The 21,162-nt window shown below is 37.6% G+C and overlaps 5 protein-coding genes across 9 annotated transcripts; all 5 read right to left on the bottom strand.

Annotated features, from left to right (window-relative positions):
- Positions 1 to 86: 86 nt before the first annotated feature.
- Positions 87 to 5,740, bottom strand: LOC103857089 (protein ENHANCED DISEASE RESISTANCE 2). Its single transcript, XM_009134242.3, has 22 exons — positions 5,603 to 5,740; positions 5,329 to 5,403; positions 4,704 to 4,757; positions 4,540 to 4,605; positions 4,337 to 4,440; positions 3,817 to 3,884; positions 3,621 to 3,737; positions 3,380 to 3,420; positions 3,173 to 3,273; positions 2,792 to 2,887; positions 2,551 to 2,615; positions 2,395 to 2,466; positions 2,149 to 2,304; positions 1,831 to 2,057; positions 1,705 to 1,744; positions 1,468 to 1,616; positions 1,273 to 1,374; positions 1,115 to 1,159; positions 875 to 1,015; positions 686 to 781; positions 499 to 600; positions 87 to 404 (listed from the first exon to the last, which is right to left on the bottom strand). The coding sequence occupies exons 1-22, from the start codon at positions 5,738 to 5,740 to the stop codon at positions 303 to 305; spliced, it is 2,157 nt and encodes a 718-aa protein (XP_009132490.1). The 3' UTR covers positions 87 to 302.
- Positions 5,741 to 7,032: 1,292 nt separating this feature from the next.
- On the bottom strand, positions 7,033 to 11,830 carry LOC103857098 (putative disease resistance protein At4g19050). 2 transcript variants are annotated; one of them, XM_009134253.3, is made up of 3 exons: positions 11,105 to 11,830; positions 7,370 to 10,757; positions 7,033 to 7,286 (listed from the first exon to the last, which is right to left on the bottom strand). In XM_009134253.3, exons 2-3 carry the CDS (start codon positions 10,753 to 10,755, stop codon positions 7,214 to 7,216), a joined length of 3,459 nt encoding a protein of 1,152 aa, XP_009132501.1. In that variant the 5' UTR covers positions 10,756 to 10,757; positions 11,105 to 11,830; the 3' UTR covers positions 7,033 to 7,213. The 2 variants fall into 2 exon arrangements, with proteins under 2 accessions (XP_009132501.1, XP_018511028.1); XM_018655512.2 differs by having other exon boundaries at positions 7,069 to 7,286; positions 7,366 to 10,757; positions 11,105 to 11,829.
- Positions 11,831 to 12,069: 239 nt separating this feature from the next.
- LOC103857108 (probable disease resistance protein At4g19060) lies at positions 12,070 to 13,631 on the bottom strand. Its single transcript, XM_009134265.3, has one exon. The coding sequence runs from the start codon at positions 13,387 to 13,389 to the stop codon at positions 12,256 to 12,258; it is 1,134 nt and encodes a 377-aa protein (XP_009132513.1). The 5' UTR covers positions 13,390 to 13,631; the 3' UTR covers positions 12,070 to 12,255.
- A 798-nt stretch (positions 13,632 to 14,429) lies between these two features.
- LOC108871117 lies at positions 14,430 to 14,986 on the bottom strand (the record flags this gene model as incomplete). The annotated part of the gene is given in 4 exon segments (XM_033273971.1): positions 14,430 to 14,560; positions 14,562 to 14,657; positions 14,659 to 14,753; positions 14,756 to 14,986. Coding segments are annotated over 4 exon segments (552 nt in total), but the record flags the coding sequence as incomplete, so codon positions are not given.
- Positions 14,987 to 15,541: 555 nt separating this feature from the next.
- LOC103857117 (probable methyltransferase PMT21) lies at positions 15,542 to 19,429 on the bottom strand. 4 transcript variants are annotated; one of them, XM_009134276.3, is made up of 8 exons: positions 19,167 to 19,429; positions 17,978 to 18,290; positions 17,722 to 17,870; positions 17,419 to 17,614; positions 17,117 to 17,327; positions 16,365 to 17,043; positions 16,207 to 16,284; positions 15,542 to 16,123 (listed from the first exon to the last, which is right to left on the bottom strand). In XM_009134276.3, exons 2-8 carry the CDS (start codon positions 18,236 to 18,238, stop codon positions 15,895 to 15,897), a joined length of 1,803 nt encoding a protein of 600 aa, XP_009132524.1. In that variant the 5' UTR covers positions 18,239 to 18,290; positions 19,167 to 19,429; the 3' UTR covers positions 15,542 to 15,894. The 4 variants fall into 4 exon arrangements, with proteins under 4 accessions (XP_009132524.1, XP_033129107.1, XP_033129109.1 ...); XM_033273216.1 differs by having other exon boundaries at positions 17,978 to 18,298; positions 19,166 to 19,419; XM_033273218.1 differs by lacking the exon at positions 19,167 to 19,429 and adding an exon at positions 18,455 to 18,473.
- Between the last annotated feature and the right edge of the window lie 1,733 nt (positions 19,430 to 21,162).

A 21,162-nucleotide genomic window follows, 5' to 3' on the forward strand; every position in this document is an offset into this window, starting at 1 on the left:
GTCACTTCAATGCCATTGTAAACTTGGCTACTCTATGCCAATGAATGGGTCGGATACCAAGCAAAATAGAAGTTGCACATTGTGACGAGATATGTAACTGACTATTTTTTTCACTATGAATTGATATTACAAAAATAAAAAAAAAGATGTATCGAAACAAAGATGGGAAAAGAAAAGAAGACGTAACAAAGAATTGACCATTTCAAAGAGCAACCAAACACTTTTATGTGAGTGAAAATATATGAAAGTTTGATGGTAATTTTTTTCTGAAGTGGTTTTTAAGGAGCCAATACACTATTTTATTAATCTGACTCCAGGTTCGGAACTATAGCCGAAGAGAGCTCTATATGCGAAACCCGAACCGCACCGATGAGCCTTTCCGGCAATTCCTCCGGTGTATTTGCCTGCAAAACCGAACCATATTTGTTGTATACATTATAACAATAACCCCAACTACTTGAGCAAAAAAACATATGATATTATGTGTCCGTTTGTTACCTGTACAAGGAAAGCCATTTCGACAACCAACGATGTGATTACACCAATGACGAGACCCAGAACTCCATTTGCAACAGTTGATGAACCAATATCCACGTCGATCTACACATGAACACGAGACATTCATTGAGTTATTGATGCTTACAGAGAGAACTTTCATATTCAAACATTATAAACCTTCACTCACTTCTAAGTATGTGGGGCCACGAATGTAGTTGCAGTCCACTGCTTTCCCGAGGAGACATGGGGTGCTTCCCACGCTTTGCCGTACTATCCATGACCCCTGTATACATTTCGGTTATAATATGGAAATAAATAATGTGAATATATACTTGCAGTAGTAATCACACAACAAAAGAAAGAGAGATAAACATACCTTAGGAACTTGAGGTATAAGCTTTAGCCGACTATTTCGAAATTCATCGTCACCATCAACAAAACGTTGCAACAGGGACCCCGGTACAAGTTCTTTCGTCACAAAATAAAACACCATACTGTAGTGTGTTGACCCCGGAACCTATTATGAAAAAACAGTTTTAAACGTATATAGGATATGACTTTGTGGTTTTTACATTATGTTCTGAATCTTACTAATCGTTTGATGGACAAAACTTACTTGAACATTTACCACCATCGAGAATAGACCTTTCTCTGCAGCAACCTGAACATTGTTTATCAAAAGACTCAATAATCTTTCATGGAGATTTCTTTCTAAGCGACTAAGATGAATCCACAAGAAAGAGAATAGCATGTTAAGCATTTGAATATTCTTACTTGTGCTGCACAGCCTTTACGTCTAGCCACATGATCTATTCTTTTACTGTCTTTGAACCAGTCGACAGCAACAAGATCCATAAGATGCTTCCCAGCAGGAATCTTCAGTACATCATTAAATGGACAGGAGCAGAAGTAAGCCGGAATGTAAGAACCTAACCATTCTGTAATTAGCAAGACAAAAGGTTTACTGACCTTTCTTTTATCATCACAGAAACTCTTGCTACGAACTTTGAAGTTGTTCCCATCAGAAGTCCTCCAGCAGTTGCGAGCATTTTCATTTTCATTTCTCTTTAGATTACCCGAAAAGCATGATAGATCAATGTTGTGAGCAGGTTCTTCTTCTGAAACCGCATAAGAAACCATCGGAGGTATTAGATAAGCCCAATCAGCACGAAATAGGAAGCTTAAACTTAATGACAGGGTGCTCACCTGTTTTCTTGACATCAGTCTCTGTTTTACTTGTTTCAGGCTGAAACAGTACACAAGAATAACTATTCAATTCCAGATGATGCTTAATATTAGAAAAAAAAAAAACTAAATGCTCAGTATTTAAACCTCTTGTTCTGATTCAGCGATCTGAAACTCATCATCATCATCTGAGTCTTCATCCAGGAGCACGGAGTTTCTGTTGGCAGAGTTTGTTTGATCAATAGAAAATGCAGACTGATGCACAGACCTTCCGCTCTTACTCAAGCTCAAGGAGGACGATGCCATATTAACCATAACAGGGATCCTGGTATGAACACCTCTCTCATCCGTCTGTGAAAACCATTCCCGCAAACCTGCGATGAGCACGACACCATGTATTACAACGAATTCTTTTCCCGCAAGGACCTGAAGAAACCAGTGGAAAGGAAGCATGAAAGAACTTACCAGCAACACTGTTCAGCATTTGAAGAAGACAATGTTGTTGAAATGCTGGAAGATAGCCTGCACCCCACCCTTTTAGATCAATTTGTATTAGATGCTGCACCTGTGTTCTAGGCCTCCCGTTGCGAGGCTTTAGTGGGGCAATATTATATCCTCCACCTAAGTTTAACAAAAGTAGGACAGGTTAGATAGTAGTAGATCAACGATCATATTAAGCGCTCAGACATTCTTTGAGTTTCCTAAGCTTACTCTCGAGATGAGCACGGACACATCCAGGTTGTGGACCACAATTATCATGCTCCCTAGAACGGAACAACACAACTTCACAGAAAGAGCGATATAAATAACCAACAAGCTAATGTAAAACAATATTTACACATTATAGCAAAGGGGAAAAGAAGGTACCATAACTCCCATCATCATTACGGCGCCAGTAGCGGACATAACATAGGTCACGAGGCCACACAACCCTGGAGCCATTTGAATATAATTAGCATAAAAGTAAGCTTCTCAAACTAGTAAAGTAATATTCTGACCAGAAACAGAAAGATTACAAATGATAACAATAATTATAAAATCCTAAATTGTTCCCCTGGAGCTAAATGGAGCATATGAGATCTAATCAGTTGGAATCAAAATCACTTACATTGGAAACCAGTCAAGCAAAAGTCTATGATAGAGCACTGCTGTGTGACCATCCACCTCTTCTACTAAGCTACCATACTGAAAGCTGCAGTCCCACCTGCATCACACACAAAAAAAAGAGGAACATAAATAACTTGAGAGATACAGACCAGAACACCAGAACAAAATACTTCTGGATGCATACTATAGATAGACATTCATGGGCAGGAGATATTATTTTACAAAGAAACAGAAGCATATAGATCCAACACTAGTAATACAATGCACTGCAGAGAAATTTTTAAGAGAATTCCATATAGTAATATGCCTAACTGAAACGAAATGAAGAAAAATGAACACCGTGCAGACTAAATGGAAAAACAGAAGGTAGAGAAACACCTACTCATAACGAGTGCCATCCATGCTCATCACAAGTTCGAATACTTCCTCACATGTTGCCTCCACTACGCCAACAGCTTTCATTGCCCTGCTGCAGCTTCTTGGCTGCACATGTAGCACTGCAAATGACGGCTCTTGTCTAGATAAAGCTATTATATGATCATACGGCAATCAGTCCATAAAATTGATAAGGTATTAGAAACTTCCATACAAGGTAATCTACTTCAAGAAGCTCTTCAAAAATCCGAAGACCTGTCAAACGTATAGCAAAAAAAAAAACAAAGAAGATTTATTGTGATTTAGTATTGGAAAATAGTAATCTTCCAGATCCTATAGCAGTTAACTAAAGAAAGCACTAGGTTGCGCAAGTTCCACACATAGATATATTGTGATTTAGTATTTGAAAATAGTAAACTATGTTGCATTGCAGAAATGGCAGGATGTTGTCTAACCATTTTGGCACTGAAGTAGACGCCAGTGTTTTCTCGAGAAAGCTTGATTATCAGAATTCTGGTTCGCCAACTCTGCATCAAACTCCTTAGTCCAGTCAAGTACAGATTCTGGAGGACCTGCACATTTTCTTGACGTGATTAGATTACAAGCAGGATTGCAGCTGTCAAGATTAGCTCATGACTAAATGGAAAGAACCATTTCCAATAGTTGTCCGTCTCATTAAGCTTCTCCGAGAGCCATCTTCATCTTCTGGTGCACTAAACCTGAAGAAAATTGCAAATATTTACTTCTATATGCATATTAAAGTAAAAAAAAAAAAACAATACAACAGAGCCAATGCATTCAACATTGTATTAGCATCTTCCAGCATTTGTAACATACTTATAATGACTCAAAACCAAGGCAGCCGATTTGGAGAGAAGTTAATACTCAAACTAGGATTCATAGTTGACTTCCTAATTTTGTTATTAAACATGATAACACTTTTTCAAGTTTATTTCTACAATCATGATCACCACAAACCGCTTATAAATATGGATGGTCATCAATCAAGCAAGCCAAGTTTATAAGCGAAGAGTAATCAGAGCATTATTCCATAAAGAGAAATTATGATTAAGTCTGAGAAATCCTATGTTTCTCCTGAACCAGTGAGTTGTTGGCAAATTGGATCAACATGCCAGCAGAGATACATAAATCATATGAGATGGGCACTTACTGGCTTTCATGATCTGAAGATGAAGCAGTCCTTCCACTATCCATTCCAGACTTATATTCAAATGAAACATATTGCTGGCCATTTGGAACTTGGGACTCTTGGTGCTGCGGTAAATCAGATAAAGCACCAATACACGCAAGTTTAGACAGTAAATATTGAATAATTGATATCGTAATCTAGGAGCTGGCAGGCAGATGATAAACCTGGTCTATAACAGACTCAATTTTCTCCTTCCACATTAGTGCTTCCTGGATGTTGAAAGCTGCCATCTAGCAAGAATATACTACACCATATTAGCCAAAGAAGACGCAAGAAATTGCCAAGTAACAAAGTAAATATAGTTTTTCTGGAAGTAAAGAGAAGGTACCGTTATTCTATGGTGCTTTTCTTTCTTGTTATAGACAGACAGCACGTAAACCATCTGCAGAATAAAGTTGGCAAGCACAAAAGAAAAGGTATAAGGGAATAGCACAGACAAGGTTGTGACAAATGCAAATTAAGTTGACAAACGAAAAAAATCAACTGATTCACGACGAATATTATGAAATGTCTTTCTCCAGCGGAGAGAAGAAAGCTACCTTTTCACAACCTTAAGATGATCTCTCTGGTTTTATACGTTAAACCAAAGAATTTTATATAATATACATATAAACAATGTAACATGCTTTAGTTTTGGTTCTTAAGAGAGCTGGAGCACATTCGCTAACCATATCTAAGTTGACTCAAGTATTCTACTCAGTTACTCAGCTCACATAGATATTCCTGACAACTAAGAAAATATATCTCTACCAAGCAGTCACTCCTTCCAAGAGAGTGTTTACTCTCCTAGTCAACACCTCTCTTACACCATGACTGAAAGTTCAAACATTGGCAGGGAAGAGAAGATAATAATTGTTCCAATTCCAAAACAAAGTAACATGGCAAACATCACACACACACACATCTAAAAGCGCTTCGAGTAACAACAACATGAGAGTAAAAATAAGACTGACATGTCCATGATGAGTCTTCAAGCCTCGATCTTCAACTCTGCAGTTGCCATCAATTAACATGGTCTTGATAGGAACCTATATTCACAAGTCCAAAACATCATCACTAAACCCACGAAGAGAGAGTGCCAAAACAGCAAAGTCTGAGACTTTTTGTTTCCTTTTAGCATAACAACGCCTTAGAGTTCAGTCTACTATCTCGAAACCCAAAGGGGAAAGTTTCAAACTTGCAGAAAAGAAAAGGAAAAGACTTTGAAGAAAGAGAGTGGGTTAAGACCTGATAGTCCTGAGGCTTCTTCTTGTAATAGGCCAAGAGACGAGGCTCCAAAACGAAATACCTCATGTGAATATACGATCTCCCGATCTTCCTCCTTCCATACCTCACCATCCACCCTTCGTACACTACCTTTGACATTGCTCCACCAACAGATCACCGGAAAAAAGATCGAACCTTTTTTAAAGATCGGAACTTAACTAGATGACCTGATTGTTCTCATCGGCGCTGGAATCTGTTCGGTTCCGCAGATTCCGCAGCCGTAGCGGAGATCTATGAGCTCACACACCTTCTAAATTTTCAACACGACTATAAAGGATTCAACTTTGACGAAAATAGAAAATAGATATTCTTCTTAAAGGAATATATTCACAGAAGAGAGAAAGAGATATGTATATTTAAACAAAATTAATTGTTTGACAAAAAAAAAAAAAAAACAAAATTAATTGAAATAAAAAAAACTAGTCACGCCAAAGACGTAAGTTATTACTCTAGTTTGTTGAACAAATTAACAAAACATAATTAATACTCCTAATTTAATTGAGTTGTCATTATCTTTTTTTATTTATTTAATTTAAAGTCAGGCCTAATCTCACTTCCTAACTCCCAATTTTGAGTTTGTCGTCATTAGCTGACGAAGCAGTCCATTCTAGAGGTCGCTGACGGCAGGCAGGCAGATAAGAACACGACGACGTATTAACATATTAGATTACGTGTGAACCATCACAATACACTTGAACTACAATCATTGGCTGAGATTAGAGGTTTAATTAAGACAACTAGTTCTTGAAAACATTCCAAAAAGTTTATTTATCAGCGAAATGTTCTTATGTCAAAACTCAAAAAGTAAGTTCAAATGTTAACTAATAATTTTTAGATCGGTTATGCAGTGACCAAATATGTAGTACATGATTGAAGATTAGATTGAAATGAAATAAATCCATGATTTTGGTTATTGGTTTAATAAGATGCAATGATAGATTCTATGAGATATTGAAGAGGAGCAAGCATATGAAGATGAATCCTATCAGGAGATTTAACCAAGTTGAAAGTTTTCTAAAATCATAGTACGGTAAATAGTCAGATAGTTTAGGGTTTTCGCCTTTCGGGTTAAATATCAAAAAGAGTTTTTAGATAAAAATATCAGATAATTTTAAATATTTTGGATAAAAATACTAGGTAATTTTTTTTGGGTAATTCGGTTTACGAATAGTGTTATTTTAATATCTGATTATTTAAAAATTAAATCTAATTATATAAACTATATTATAGAAATTCGGGTACTCGTTATATTTTCGGTTAGGTTATAACCTTTTAATTCTAGAAATATAAGATTATTCCGATAATTCATAGTATCTGAAGCTGAAACGAACTTCATTTCCAGTTCGGTTCTTTACTTCCGGATAAATGTGCCCTTACTTGGAACCATGAGCCATTGTAGAACAATTTTGAATACAAAATCCATATTCTACATTCGCAGACCAAAACACGAGAGAAATTTATTCATTTGTATATTACATAACACAACAACAAAGCAAACATTTGTAAACGTTTGTTACAAGCTCTATCAAAGTCCAAGACTTTGAAGATTATTCAATCATTTATACTGAAAACTCAAAAAAAAACAGTGGGAACAATATTTGTTTTCGCTGACTCAGCAGGAGTTTGAATTTCAGGCGCAATATCCCTTGCACAGACAGAACAGTAGTGAGTGTGCAACAAAAAAAAGATTTTATATTTATCTTTTTCTTGTTTAAAGTTTATACTTACTTGCGAGTCTGATCCTCCTTTGAAGATGAAGCTTCTTCCGTTTTCTTCGTTCCCATCTTCAGTTCCTCAAGTGTAGCTGTAAATCTCGGACACTTGTCCTTTGTGTATTTCTCCAAACTCCGAAACTTAACTCCATCCGACGACAAAACAGGCAAATCAAGAAGGTATAGCTTCCGAAGATTCGGCAACTCTCCTGCTTCTTCTACGTCAAACAGTTTCTTCAGCTGATCACAAAACTTCACACGTAGAACCTCAAGGTTTTCAGGAACCTGAGAGGCTCCCTGGAAGATCGTTTCGATGTTTCGACAACAATCTATGCTTAGCTTCTTAAGGTTCTTGAAGACGGCGGATCCTCCATTACCTCCACTCTCTACTCTTTTGAGCAACGGAAGATTCGAGATCCAAAGAATCTCCAACGACGACGGCGATGACGACGACACGAAGAGATTCTCCATCTTCTTGCACCTCTCTACCCAACAACCCTTCACCGAACTCATTTTAAACTTGTCGAGGATTAAAGATACGTTCTCCATTTCATTATCTGAAACAGAGACGTACTCTGCTTTGGATATATCATCGTCCACTGGTCTGTTAGTGTCAAAGATCTGGACACCCTTAGGAACTTCAGGGTCAAGAACTCTGTATCGATCTCCTTGATGAACAATCTTCTCTCTTTCTTCTCCCGTCTTGTCTGCTAAGCCAGGGAAGCTATATCCCTCTGGATCCTTTTCGAGTTTCTCCTTTATCTTCCCCCACTCGTCGTCCTCTAAAAACTTCGAATCCGCGAGAACAATGCGTTTCGAAGAACAGAGGATGCTCTGTTTCGGCAACTCCGGAAACGTCTTGACCTTCGTCCCAGAGAGATTCACCTCGCAAAGGTAAGACATATTCTCGAACGACCCTTCGATTTTCTTCAGCTCGCCGCACCCCGAAACATCCAAGATCTCAAGATGGATCATCTTCTCAAGATTCGGAAGCGCCTCTATCTTGGAACAGTTTCTTATCACGAGCTCTTTGATGTTAGCTAGCTCCGACATTCCTTTAGGCAGCTCGCGTAGATCCGTACCCGAAAGATTCACTTTGTGTAAGTAAGACATCTTCTCAAAGGTACCGTCGATTTTCCCCAGCTTGTCGCAGCCGGAAACATCGAAAACCTCAAGGTGTGTTAGCTTCTCGATGTTCGGAAGCTCTTTCATCGCGGAGCAGTTCCTTACAAGAAGCTGGTTGAGATGGACGTCGTCATTGATCGTGTCTGCTAACTCCGGAAGAGCAGTCTCCGAGATATTAAGGATTCTAAGCTCATCCTTCTCCTCCAAACACACTTCGAGCATCTCCACCAGCTTCTTGGCGCCAGAGGCGTCAAGAAGCTGGAGTTTAGTCAAGGGCTTAAGCTGCGGCAGCCTCTTGAGCTCCGTACAGTTTCGCACCAAGAGCCGTGTCAAGGCCGGCATGGTTCTGAAGTCGTTGGTAGAGTCTTTGAGGTGAAAGATCGGTAGGCGGATGATCTGAGTCCCTGAGAAGTCCAAGTGTTCTAGCTTTCGGAGATGAGCAAAGTTCTTGTTCTTGCCTTTGTAGTCTTTCCAGTCTTTAACCCTGTCGAAGTAAGACTTGAGAGCTCTAGCTCCGCGGATGTCGATGACTTCTAGCTCCTTTGTTGCCACATTGAAGTTGGGAAGATCTTGTAGATTAGGACAGTCTCTTAGTATGAAGCAGCGGAGCATGCTTAGGTTTTCGATCGAGGAAGGCGAGGATTCGATCGAAAGCCCGGAGAGGTTAAGGCTTTGAAGGTTAGTGATGTTCTTGAAGAGATCATCAGATATTTTATCTAGATAACTTGCACCAGAGACTTCAAGAACCTGTAGTTTTTCAAGATCCTTGAGCTCGTCGATGTTCTTGATTAAATCGCAGTCTCTGATCACTAGTACTCGGAGTTTCTTTAGTTTAGATAGAGACTGAACAAGATCTTGGAAAGTTGGATCAAAGAGGACAACAACTTCAAGATCTTGCATCTCTTTTCTTTCAAAGAACTTGTTAGGAACCTCTCTGCGTAGACGGTTTCCGCTAACGATAAGCGTTGTGATCTTATCCTCCTTAGATTGAATTGTCCTGATCATGTCGTCCATTAATATAGTTCTCCCGAGACCTTTCGCCTTGTCCCCACCGTAAACTCTGTTGAATCCAAGACAAGATCTTCCAAAGAATCCACAGTCTTCAAGATCTAACAGAATCCTCATAGACACCTCTGGAACCACAGTGTTGTCTTCTTGCATCTTCAAGATTCCTCTGTTCATAAACTCCATCAAAATGCTGTGTCCTTCCTGGTAAGCCTTCTCAACCGACTTGACCGGATCGAAGTACCCTTCAAGCATCCAGTGCACGATTAGGTCTCGGTAGTAAGCGCACCCAGAGTACTTGTAGAAGTCCAGGACGTGCCAAAAGCAAGCGATGATGACCGGTCTTTCGATCTTTTCCTCGGGCTTTAACAGCTCGTAGCTTAAACGCAAGACCGGATTGTAGCGGCTGCGGTCTACTGCGTTCTTGGAAGCAGCAGCTGCCTCTAGTGACTTGGGGGATAATATCAATTCTTTGAAGATATTCCTTTGTTTTGCAGACAGAGTCTTGATGCTGTTTAACGTCTTGGTCAAGACAACAATCGCAGCGGGTAAACCCTGGCTCTTCCTTGCGATGCAAGACATCAAAGTAGGTTCTTTGATCTCTCCGCTATCGCAAAGGCTCTTCAGCAATACAGGCCAGTCTTCAATGATGGTGTACGACTTGAGTAAGCTTTGAGAATCGCTGAGTAGTTCCTGTGACTCTTTTTCCGTAAGCGGCTCGACTTTGATCGTTGTCTTTGACTCTTTCTTTTGTATCTCACCTCTTCTTGTGACTAGAATCTTTAGAGTTGTGTCTTTGACAACATCTTCCAGAAACTGTCGGAGGTGTAGCTCTTCCATTACATGTTCCTCAGTTGTCATGCTTCCTTCATCATCCAGAATCAGCAGAAGATTCTTCTTCTTGTTTTTGATGATCTCGTTTGATATGTTCTTCTTCAAGGTTTCTACTAAATCATCAACTTTGGTTTCAACTTTAGTTTGACTTGCGCCTTCTTCGTACTCGAAAAACAAGGATAGCTGAGCAGCTAGATTCTCGTAAAGTGTCTTGTCGTCTCCAATCTTCTTGTTCAGATGTAACCAGAGGACACTGTAAGATGAAGAGGCTGCTTGCGTTACACGTTTGCTGACTTGTTTTGCAAGCCACGTCTTCCCTATACCAGCTTCACCAACGAGGACAGTTCTTGAAGGGACACCGTCTTTTCCCAATAATTCCCTTATCTTGTTGATCGTCTCGTCTCTGCTGATCAGATCTTTTTTCTCTTTGTTCTCCATTTCTGGGAAAGAGAGATAAATAAAAAAAAACTTTATTCAAAAAAAAAAAGAGATAAATAAAACTCTAGGTTAGAGCTTTTTTTAGTAGAAAGAAATTATATTGATCCCAAAAAAAAAAACACTGAGATCATTGTTACTATTATAGTAACCCTAATTTTGAAACTAATGTATTTTATGTTTTTATCCCAGCTTCATAAAGTTGATCAAGATCATTATTAAAATAAACGTAAACAAATACAGCCCCCACAATACCTATATTTATCAAATATCAAATAACAAGAGGAAAGAAATGTTTTAAAATTAAAAGAAAGTTGCATTCCAGTAAACCAAAACATAGAAAAATACGAACCTTAGTTGTTCAGAGCGAGTGATGATCAGATTGTTTTCCTTTGTTTTTAGGTTTTCTCTTGGTTTGTTATACTTGGTTGATTGATTAACGTATTTATACAACTCAATCTCCAATGTCTTGCATGTCAAGCTACCTTGATTTTTATCAGATAACTGTTCTTTTCAGTTTAGGTTATATTCTGTTGGAAACAAAAACGCCAAGTATAAGTATTATATTCGGAGTGTGCAGGTAACTCATTGGCTTTTGGAATTGTCTACTACACAAGCAAAGGCTTTTCTTCTCTTATTACAAAAAAAAAAGTTACATGCTAAACACATGTATTGCTCTGCTTGTGTGTGGTGGTCCTAGTGGATGAGGTAACGGTATAAATGTTTAACTTAAGAATATTGGGGAAGAATCCACAACTTCTCTTAAGCTCAAAGGAAATTAATATTCTATCACAGTACTGATAGATTCATTACTTCCTCCAATAGTGGAAGTGTATTAAGTTACCAGTATTCTTTGTACTCGAGATCGAATTTAGTGACTGAAAGATGCAATAAGACTATATAATATACGATCATTACATAAAACTATATAATATTGGAACAATATGATTATCTCTGCACATGTAGTCTCAGCATTGTTTTACCAGCCTAGTTAAGGTTTTGAATTAGATTTACATTCATCGTAAAAATGTTTTGAATCAAATAAACTAACATTCATTCAAAAACACACAAAATTTAAAATCATGATTTGACATTTTTTTAACATTTGGTTTAGAAACGTTTCTTATATCTCTTATTTAAGAGACGCTTCTTAGCTTTTCTTAATTAAAAACTAAAAACCGTCTCTTAGCCAAAACTAAAAGTCCATAAAAGCTAAGAACCGTCTAAAAAGCCGAAACTAAAAATCTTAGTTAAGAGACCGGGGTTAATCATGGCCTTAGAGACTCGTTATACATTATCTTAGAACTGTCAGACATCTGTGTTGTAACTCTTTATTACATTGTTTATTGTCAAATACCAGCAGAGGTTTACACTTTTACGAGTTACAAGTACACTTAACAGTTTGTAGGAAAATAAACTTGAAATACAGTATTAATCTTGAAATGTGTCCTTAGGTTAGAGAGTAAATACGTAGTAGATTACATCCTTGCTTTACAAGTTTGTCTACATGTCCTTGTCTTCATCATTTTTGAGAGGCTCAATCTTCGCCAGCATTTGAGCAGCCCAAGGAACACCACCAGACTTATCCATAAGCTCCTTTTTGTATCTCCCTGGGTACCTCGGGTTCACTACCCATTTTGTTGGCCTACCATCTTCACCTATCACGTGCTTTTCAACGGCATCCTTCATCGGTTCTCCAGCTGCATCTTTCACGACTTCTCCATTTTCATCTTTCATGGGCTCTCCAAATGCATCTTTGTAGATCTCCCACACGCTCTCTACGTCTGATCTCGGGAACAAACGCTGCACGTTCTCTTCTTCTCCGACTATCTTCTTGGCCAGGCCCTCGTCTCTGCTTGTCACAATCACTCTCCCACCAGACCCTTTAGGAAACCCACAAGAAAGATGCGTTTTCTCCTGTTGTGTCTCCTCACCATCCAGCCTCTGACTCCACTCGTTATCCTCCCAGACATCGTCCAACACGATCAGATATCTCTTACCAAACAGATTCGAGTTAAGAGCATTCAGTAACCTAAAGAGCTCCTTCTCTTTAACCGTCTCTTCATCTCTTCTCCCTTCTTCAGCGTTTTTCCTCTTCTCTTCGTCTGCTTCTGTTCTGATGCTGTCAAGCGCCTCATCTTCAACTCCAAGCGATCTCAAGATCCTCTTCAGCACAGCTACCTTTTGATCTCCTTCTTCTCTAGTTTCTTCGCTGTACATAGACACCCATACCCTCGGGAGATAAGCTTCTTTCACGTCTTTGTCGTTGAACACATCCTGACATAACGTCGTTTTCCCGACTCCGAACTTCCCCACGATGGCTAGCGTCTTGAACTCTTCGGATCCCTTTCCCTTCAGCAAGAAGTTCTTCAAGAACAAGGACTCGTTTACAAAACCACGAATAGGTTGTTCCGGAAGGTCAGGTCTCGTCTCCACTCGGCTCGTCTTAGATCGCGTTACTTTACTGTCAGGAGTTGCTGATGATGATGAATCATCGATCATTCCTTTAAGCCAATAGCCATAGTTTATTTTAAAAGTAGACTCAATCATAGCGAGCTTCTTATCAATTTCAGACAAACGCTTCTTATTAGCTAGAGCCATAACCAGATCTCTGTGTCTTTTTATTTCTTGTTCCATATTTTCTAGGCTTCAAAGTATACAGCTTTCTCTTTGGGTTATATATATATATATATATTGACACGTAAAACTGTATATATCTCTAGTCACAGTTATTTTAACACTAGAAGCAAGGAATAAAGCAACTCGACTTGTGAAAAGAAAATAAAAGAGAAAAGATATTATTTGATTATGGGCAAAGCATAAACCTAAGGTGTGACATCAACTACACTTCTTGTTTTTTTTTTTTTTGTGAAACACGTTAAACTAACCTGACTCGGACACAAGTGCATGCTTCAGGTTTTGTTTCATATTTTTATCTCCAAACAAGACAGGAACGCAGGTTCTGATTTGTCCACCTACGTAGTAATTAATGTTACAGTCACACATGCCAACGAAAGTAACTATCCAATCAAAATCATCAAAGATTATAAGCTTCTTGTTAAAACCAGAGCACGTACATCTCACAGACTTGTCTCTGCAACCCCAACAAACTGAGGCATACTCATAATCAAACCACGAGTGATTACAAGACCTGATGATGATGTTTGGGGTCTCACAAATCACTTAGCATATACAACGCAGAGTGACTATAAACTAAATGGCAAGAAACAAGAAAGTTCATTAAAAAAGATATTGAGAAGTAAATTATAGGGAAATTGCATCCACTATACACAACAAAAACCAAAATTCATTAACTAACTAAAAACACCCCCTTTCTCCTACTTTCTCTTCCTATCTCTCTCTACTCTCTCTATAAAAATCTAATTTCCCTTATTTTTTTTGGTTATTTAGCAAATAAACCCTAAATTATATAAGTTAAAGATGATTTTTTTTTCAAGAATAGACAAAGATATTTTTTTTTTGAATTATACATGGGTATCTTGGCCCCACATAAGTGATCCAGACTAGTCACGTGTTGACACGTGTCGGTCACCTGTTTCTGGCGATGCCAAAATGTTAATTCTTTAGTAGACGAGATTCGAGTTCTGGTGACTTCACCATATTAGACTTTTACCCTCAAGTTAATCACCACCATGCCACAAGTCCTGGTTAAAAATATTAATTAAAAAGGTCACTGGGGGCTTTAAACCTAAGTCTAACAAGACGAGAAAACCGATCTGTTAAACAAGACAAGAAGTGGTCAAAACACACTTTGCTCACTACTTCCCACATCTTATCATTGCTCTTGTATCCTCTTAAGCTCTTTTGCTAGCATGCACGCTTGGAAGAGCACAGACTTGCTACTATACTCTCTAGCATTCTCATTCTGTTCCTCATGCTTCTTCACATGCAATCTTTGCGTCTCTTGAATCCGCAACATGCGTCCTCTGAAACAGCTTTTTAGCCTCTTGAAGGTTCTTCGCTTCTGCTATTGCATCTCTGACTGAAATCTTACCTTATCGATTCCGGCAACCGTTGACATCAGAGAAGGCTGCACGATCAGGAGGTACATCATGTAGTCAGAACATGCTATATCCGTTTGGTGTAACATCTCAGTGGCGATGTGCCACACCAGAATGCTCTGGTCGTAATCAACTTCAGTAACATATCGGAGAAGCTTCTCGTGATAAAAGTCTATGTTGATGTCGTCTAAAAATGTTATTTCTGTTGTATTAAGTTATTTTGGGTGCGAATGATTGGAATAGTAGTGATTCTTGATCAATGTTCTCTAATGACCTTGAACACAAAATCACCTTGAAACTGCTGGACTGATATGTATATATATTCTACTTTTTCATGGTTGTGGTTCAATAGAAAACTCAACTCAATCATCTAAACCGTCGAACCAAATCAATTTGGATTGAACCTGTTATGCTATAGGCACATGAACTATATTGGATAACACCCTACATTCGGAAGAAATTCAATTTGGTTTATATCTCTTGATGGGATTCCTTTTATCTACCAGCAGTTCCTCTCTGTTAATTCCTCTTTAAAAATCTGTTCCGAGTATACACTTTACGCACACATTAACCACTCTCATTTTCAGAAAATCGTTAGTCTAAAAGAGGAAACTCATCTGTCTGAATACTTGCTTCAGATTATGAATAAACTTGCACAGTAAATTTTCAGAATGATCATGTTTTAATATTATTGATTAGTATACTTTCTCTTTAATAATTGTTGGGTTGGAAAGATGATAAACATAATAATGTTTTCTGTTAGCAAGAAGAAAAGGAAGATAAATGTTTATAATGAACCACCAACGTATTAGCGTATACAACAATAACTAGATCTCACACCAATATACCTAACATTGGAGAAATCTCGAACTGAAACATTCAAAATAAAATTACAATTTAAATAAAAAATCGATTATATATTTCTCACCAAGCATATACTATAAGAAAGAATTGAAAGTTGATAAAAATATGCTGGGATAATAAAATGCTTTAAACACCTTTCTTGGATTTGAAGCAAAGACAAAGAACCTATGGTTGTTGTTGTGACGTTGTTCTCAAGAAGCCTCCAGACAAAACAAAAGCTTTAAGCTTAAGCTTTGGATTTGTCCCTCTCTTTTTTCTATTTTGTTTCTGACGTTGAGTTAGATGAATACCAAAGCTTCTTCTGGCAAATCAAGAGCTTCTCACTCTCTGATTCAGACTCTGTTTTCTCCTTACGGCAACTCCATCTCAGTTCTTTAGCAACTGATGCAATGGTGTCCGCGAAGTAGCTTGATTCTCGTATGATCGCATACCCGTTTGGACGCAAGATCCGATCCATTTCCAGCATTACATATTTCATCTCACACCTGCCCAAAACAAGACCATTTCTTATCAGATCATCAATGAGTTTTCAAGAAGCTAAAGTTTGAGTTCTCTGTTCTGTCATTACCTTTGGTTTTCAGATGTAAACAGACCATCAACGTGGAGAAGATCGTAAGTTCTTGGATATGTCGAGAAAGCTTCACACCTACGACACAACAGAACATATTATGTATGCAAACTACAAAGCGATTTATAAGTAGAAAGATTAGGTTTTAATGATTTTACCAGTCGTGATATGTTCCAATCAATCCACGATCAAACACAACGGGAAGTGTATTTGCAGCATAAGACGAGACAACGTTCATAACCCACAAAGGATCATCGACCAGAGCAGCAGCTAAACCACCATAAGCAGTGTTCATATCCATCACATTCCGGATCTTATCAGAGCCAACAGCTGGTAACAACTTCTTATAATGCTTCGCCCTCGTTTTCCATTTGCTATCGTCCCGTTTAAACAAGCCACCATTTCCTCCAGGAACATCAGAGATCCTTTCAGGAGTCGAGTGCAATCTCTCCGGCCACTTGGGAGTAGATTCCAAATCTGTCTTCTTAAGCTTAGGGCTTGGAACCACAACGCAAGGTCGTAACGGCGTGTACCAAGCAGAGTCCGGCTCGAGGCTATCGTCACATTTTGGCGGGTATGCATCCGGGTCGTTAGACAACTTGTTGTAGCACATGTTGTCTGGAGATTTTTGCCACACTGCGATATCGTCTTTCTTGGCGTACAATTTGAAGCACATTGAGGTTAACAGATCCTGCAGCTTCTCGTAGTTTGATCTCTGCTCTTCAACGGTCGTGTCCCAACCTTTCCAACGGTTCTCGTAGTTTACTGGTGGACCAGATAAGACCCAGAAGCCACCAGGTCTTAGGATACGGTGAATTTCCAGAAGATAGACACCACCTGAGAAAGCAGAAACGAGACATAAGTTTCAGTTTCAAGATAGATTCTTAATTCATCAGAAACAGTTAATTACCAAATTCAGTCCATGGAATAAGGCATCTTGAGCAGTGAGCCATATCGAATGAATTTGAAGGGAAAGGGAGACGTTGAGTTGAAATGATGCCGAGAATCGCAGGGATTCCACGTTCTAGAGCAAACTGGACTTGAGCTTCGTGATTATCTCTCGGGGCGAGTGACACCGTGAGGATACCACGGTCCAACAAGTCTCCTCCCCAGCTCGCAACCTTTAAAACAGAGCAAAATCTAGGAAGTTGAAGAAAGGAACCTCTAATATTATTTTTTGCAAGTTAAATTCAAGGAAGTATATAAACTCACCCCACAACCAGTGTCAATGGCAGTTCGTATAGTCCCATCTTTCATTTCAGGGATCAAATCTTGCATCAGATCGACGTAAGCACTAACTCCATTTGGAAACATTGTACCTCCACCAGGGAAAATGAACTTTTCACCCTCTTTCTTTAGCCAATGCTGGTTAGATTTCTGCTTGTTAATCCAATCATATGGCACATTCCTGAGATTAAATCAATTCAAATAGCCAATTAACTTCAATGATCTGAGGACAAGAGAGACCTAGAGAAGCAAGTAAAACGAGAGGTGGAATAACTGAACAACATTTACCTGTACCAACATTCTTCTTTGCTCTTTGGCCATCTTATTGGTGGTTTATACCCATTAGGAGGAGGAACAAGACATTGCTTTCTATCAAACACAGGAGGACAATGGCGTTCCATGAAAGTAAGCCTGTGAGTACCATACTTCTTCCATTTCTGCCACCATGCAAAAAAATGAATTCAAAACATTAGCTATAGCCTTTTAACAGATTCAAGCACCAACGACTAAATAAAACTTAGAAAAAAAGGAAAATCAAATATACCCTTGGATCCGTGCAGGGAGTGTAGTCTTGGTAGTCACTGCTACACTCGGAGAAAGACACAGACTTGACTTGAAGAGAGTTGTCAACATCTAATGAAGATCCAGTTTTCGCAACGTTACTAACTTCGACTATGTTCTTCCCATAGTAAAGTCCACCAAGATAGAACGAAAGCCCGCAGAGCAGAATCAGTAACACAGTCTTGGGCAAGACCTTCAATGAACCTTTCTCAGCTTTCTCGTACTTCTCATCCTTATACTTCATCGTCTTTGGACTTAAGTTAAAGATACAAACAGAATCCTTTCTCTAAGAACACCTGCAAAATTTACAGCAAACTCTGCTCAGAAATGGTTTCGGGGTTAATAACAAGAACCAGTACCTGCAGTACTTAGAACAAACTCAAAAGGTCAAACAACAGAATCATATAAAAGCATGACTAGACAAGAACAGAATCAAACACTGACATTTACGAAAGAGAACCTTTTTTTCATTTCAGCTTGAATAAAAAAACAAACGATGGGTGCCAGTCATGTAAACAAACGTAAGATGGAGATCTAAAAGGAACAACAATCTCTACAACATAATAGCCGACATGTAAAGATCGCTGCTTTAATGTTTCTCACATGGTGTTTGCAATAAAACTCGAATGACAACAACTGGATCGGTTTTTTTTTAAAATATATAAAAAGATAATAAATGCAGACACATGAAATGAATTCTAAATTACGATAAAGTTAAAAACTGTTACACTTTCGCATTAAAAGTCTGCAAACAAATCTGCACAAGAGAACATAAGAAAAGAAAAAAAAGCTAGCAGACGACAGCTAAAAAGCACACACAAAAGGAGGGCATTAGATTAGCATTTAATCATTACTTGGTAGAGACGGAAGCTCATTTAATCTTTAACTTTATTAACATTTTGTGAAACCAATAATCGAAAACAAATAAATTAGTAAAAAATAAAGAAATTAACAACGAATTACACTCACAAACACAAAATCGAAACTGAAATGAATCTGTAGAAATACAAAATAACAGTGAGGACACATGGATCTTAAGAAATGTTTAGATCTGGGCTTTTACCAATAGTCGTCGTCGAGCTACAATAATAGATAACAGTGAGGATCCATGAAGAACACCAAAGAAAAAAAACGAATATAATTGAATGAGAGACGAAGGTGTAAGTTTGTACCCTAGATTCGAGTAATCCTCCCTCCCTCCCCCTCTATTTCTGGATTCGGAGCTCGATTTAGGATTTTTCCGATTCGAATGGTCTCCTCTCGACTTGGAGGATTTTTCGGCGACCGAAGAGACTCTGATTCTCTCTCTCTCTCTCTCTCGATTTCGATTTTGAAGTCTAAATGGGAGAGAGAGATGAGAGATTGCAGAGAAGCTAACGTTTACATATATAGCTTCTTCCTCTTCTCTCTTCTTCCTATGGATATTTTATGCGTGTTAATTTAAAAAAAAAAAACAAAATCAATTATTTTATATTTTTCTCTCTTTTTTTTGGTTCACTCTCTCTCTCTCATTTTCTATCTTTTTCCTTCTTTTTAATTAATTCTGACTACTAATTTCTCATAATTTCACTGTTGGTTTTTGTTTGTTTTTATTTAATTATTGAATGTCGATGAAAGCAAATAACAAAATAATAGTCACATGTTGTTTGTTAATTATTGGAATCATGTTCTCTACTAAAATACTTTCCGGTGGATATCACTTCACTAATTAATAGTATATCAGAAATGATATGTATACGAGAACTCAAATCATCTGTATCAGTTCCAAAATTGCTTATATATAATATACTCTATACATTTTAAATTAATTACGGTCTAAATTAAAACAAAAATTTAAGTGTCGATATACGTTTTTCAATGTATTTAATTATTAATTTTCAAATTTTATTTCTATTTTTTATCTTATTAATAAACACAATCAAATAAAATAATGTATTAATTGGAGTGAAATAAATTTTAATGATTTTTTTAGTTTATGAGGAAAAAAAATTATAAAGCAAATAAAATAAAATGGAAGGAGTAGAATACATGAATATCTATTGCACAAACAAGTATTATAGAATATCTTACGTGTTCAATATGAAAATCAAGAATACGAGTTTCTATAAAATGATAGATCCTCCTCGTCTTCGCAGTTTAGTTTAGATCGTCATTCCCGGAATTCTAGGTTTTGTTTAGGAAACAGTGTTCAAAATTGTTTACTTTTACTAAAGTCATAACAACCAATCGTCTTTTTAAGATTCTAATTTAGATGATTTAATTAAATAAATAAAATATGAAAATGGATCCCACCACCGACAAAAACTATTCACCGTTGGCGTCAGGGTTACGACTTTCTTCCATATATCCTTCCCAATTCCCATGCTGTTCACAAGCAGCACAACCCCATATAAGTCTCTTTTTAGGTGATATATATATATATTTTTTAATAAAAAATTAAATCATATAAAATTCATACAAATTTAAGACAGATTAATCAAACTCGTAACACATATGAGTATAGTTTAAGATCTCTTTTTCACTTCTAAAGTTTTGTTTCACAACCACTGGACATATAAAACGTTTGGATAAAGATTAGAACTGCATGATTTCAAGCAAAAAGACAAATTGTTGACAAAAATAAGAAAATGTAGATACAATACGAGAAGTTTAACTCTCCAGTGAAGGAGTAGATTCGAAATTGATTAATTAATTAATCGAAGCTGTTGGCGTGAGGCCGAGTTAGTCGGTGGGTTTGTCACTTGAGATAGATCCACGGCAACACTCAATTATTAAGTGTGGACTAATTAAAAAAAACCGCGTTTAAGTATACACACTCTTCCTCCAAGAGTATAGTGTACATATTTGACAAAAGGGGACAGGACTATAGTGTCATAATGTGTATAATATTCCATAGCCTACGGTTGATTATTTTAATTCAACGACGTCTGGTAAATACTAAACAGTTTATTGGTCCACTAGCACTCGCTAAAAGAATTACGGTTACTCGATATCTTTTGTATTATGCGAAACACATGTTTAGCTCAAGCTGAAACAAAGTTATTTGATCAAAGTAAGAAGTCGATTTTGACTATAACCATAGTTAACTTGTATTTTACTATTAAGTATAAATAAATCTTTGCAAATGTTGGGATAAATGATCGTAATTAGAAAAGCTGAGTCAAGTTA

Source organism: Brassica rapa, chromosome A01, assembly GCF_000309985.2.
Source record: "Brassica rapa cultivar Chiifu-401-42 chromosome A01, CAAS_Brap_v3.01, whole genome shotgun sequence".
Lineage (NCBI taxonomy): Eukaryota > Viridiplantae > Streptophyta > Magnoliopsida > Brassicales > Brassicaceae > Brassica > Brassica rapa.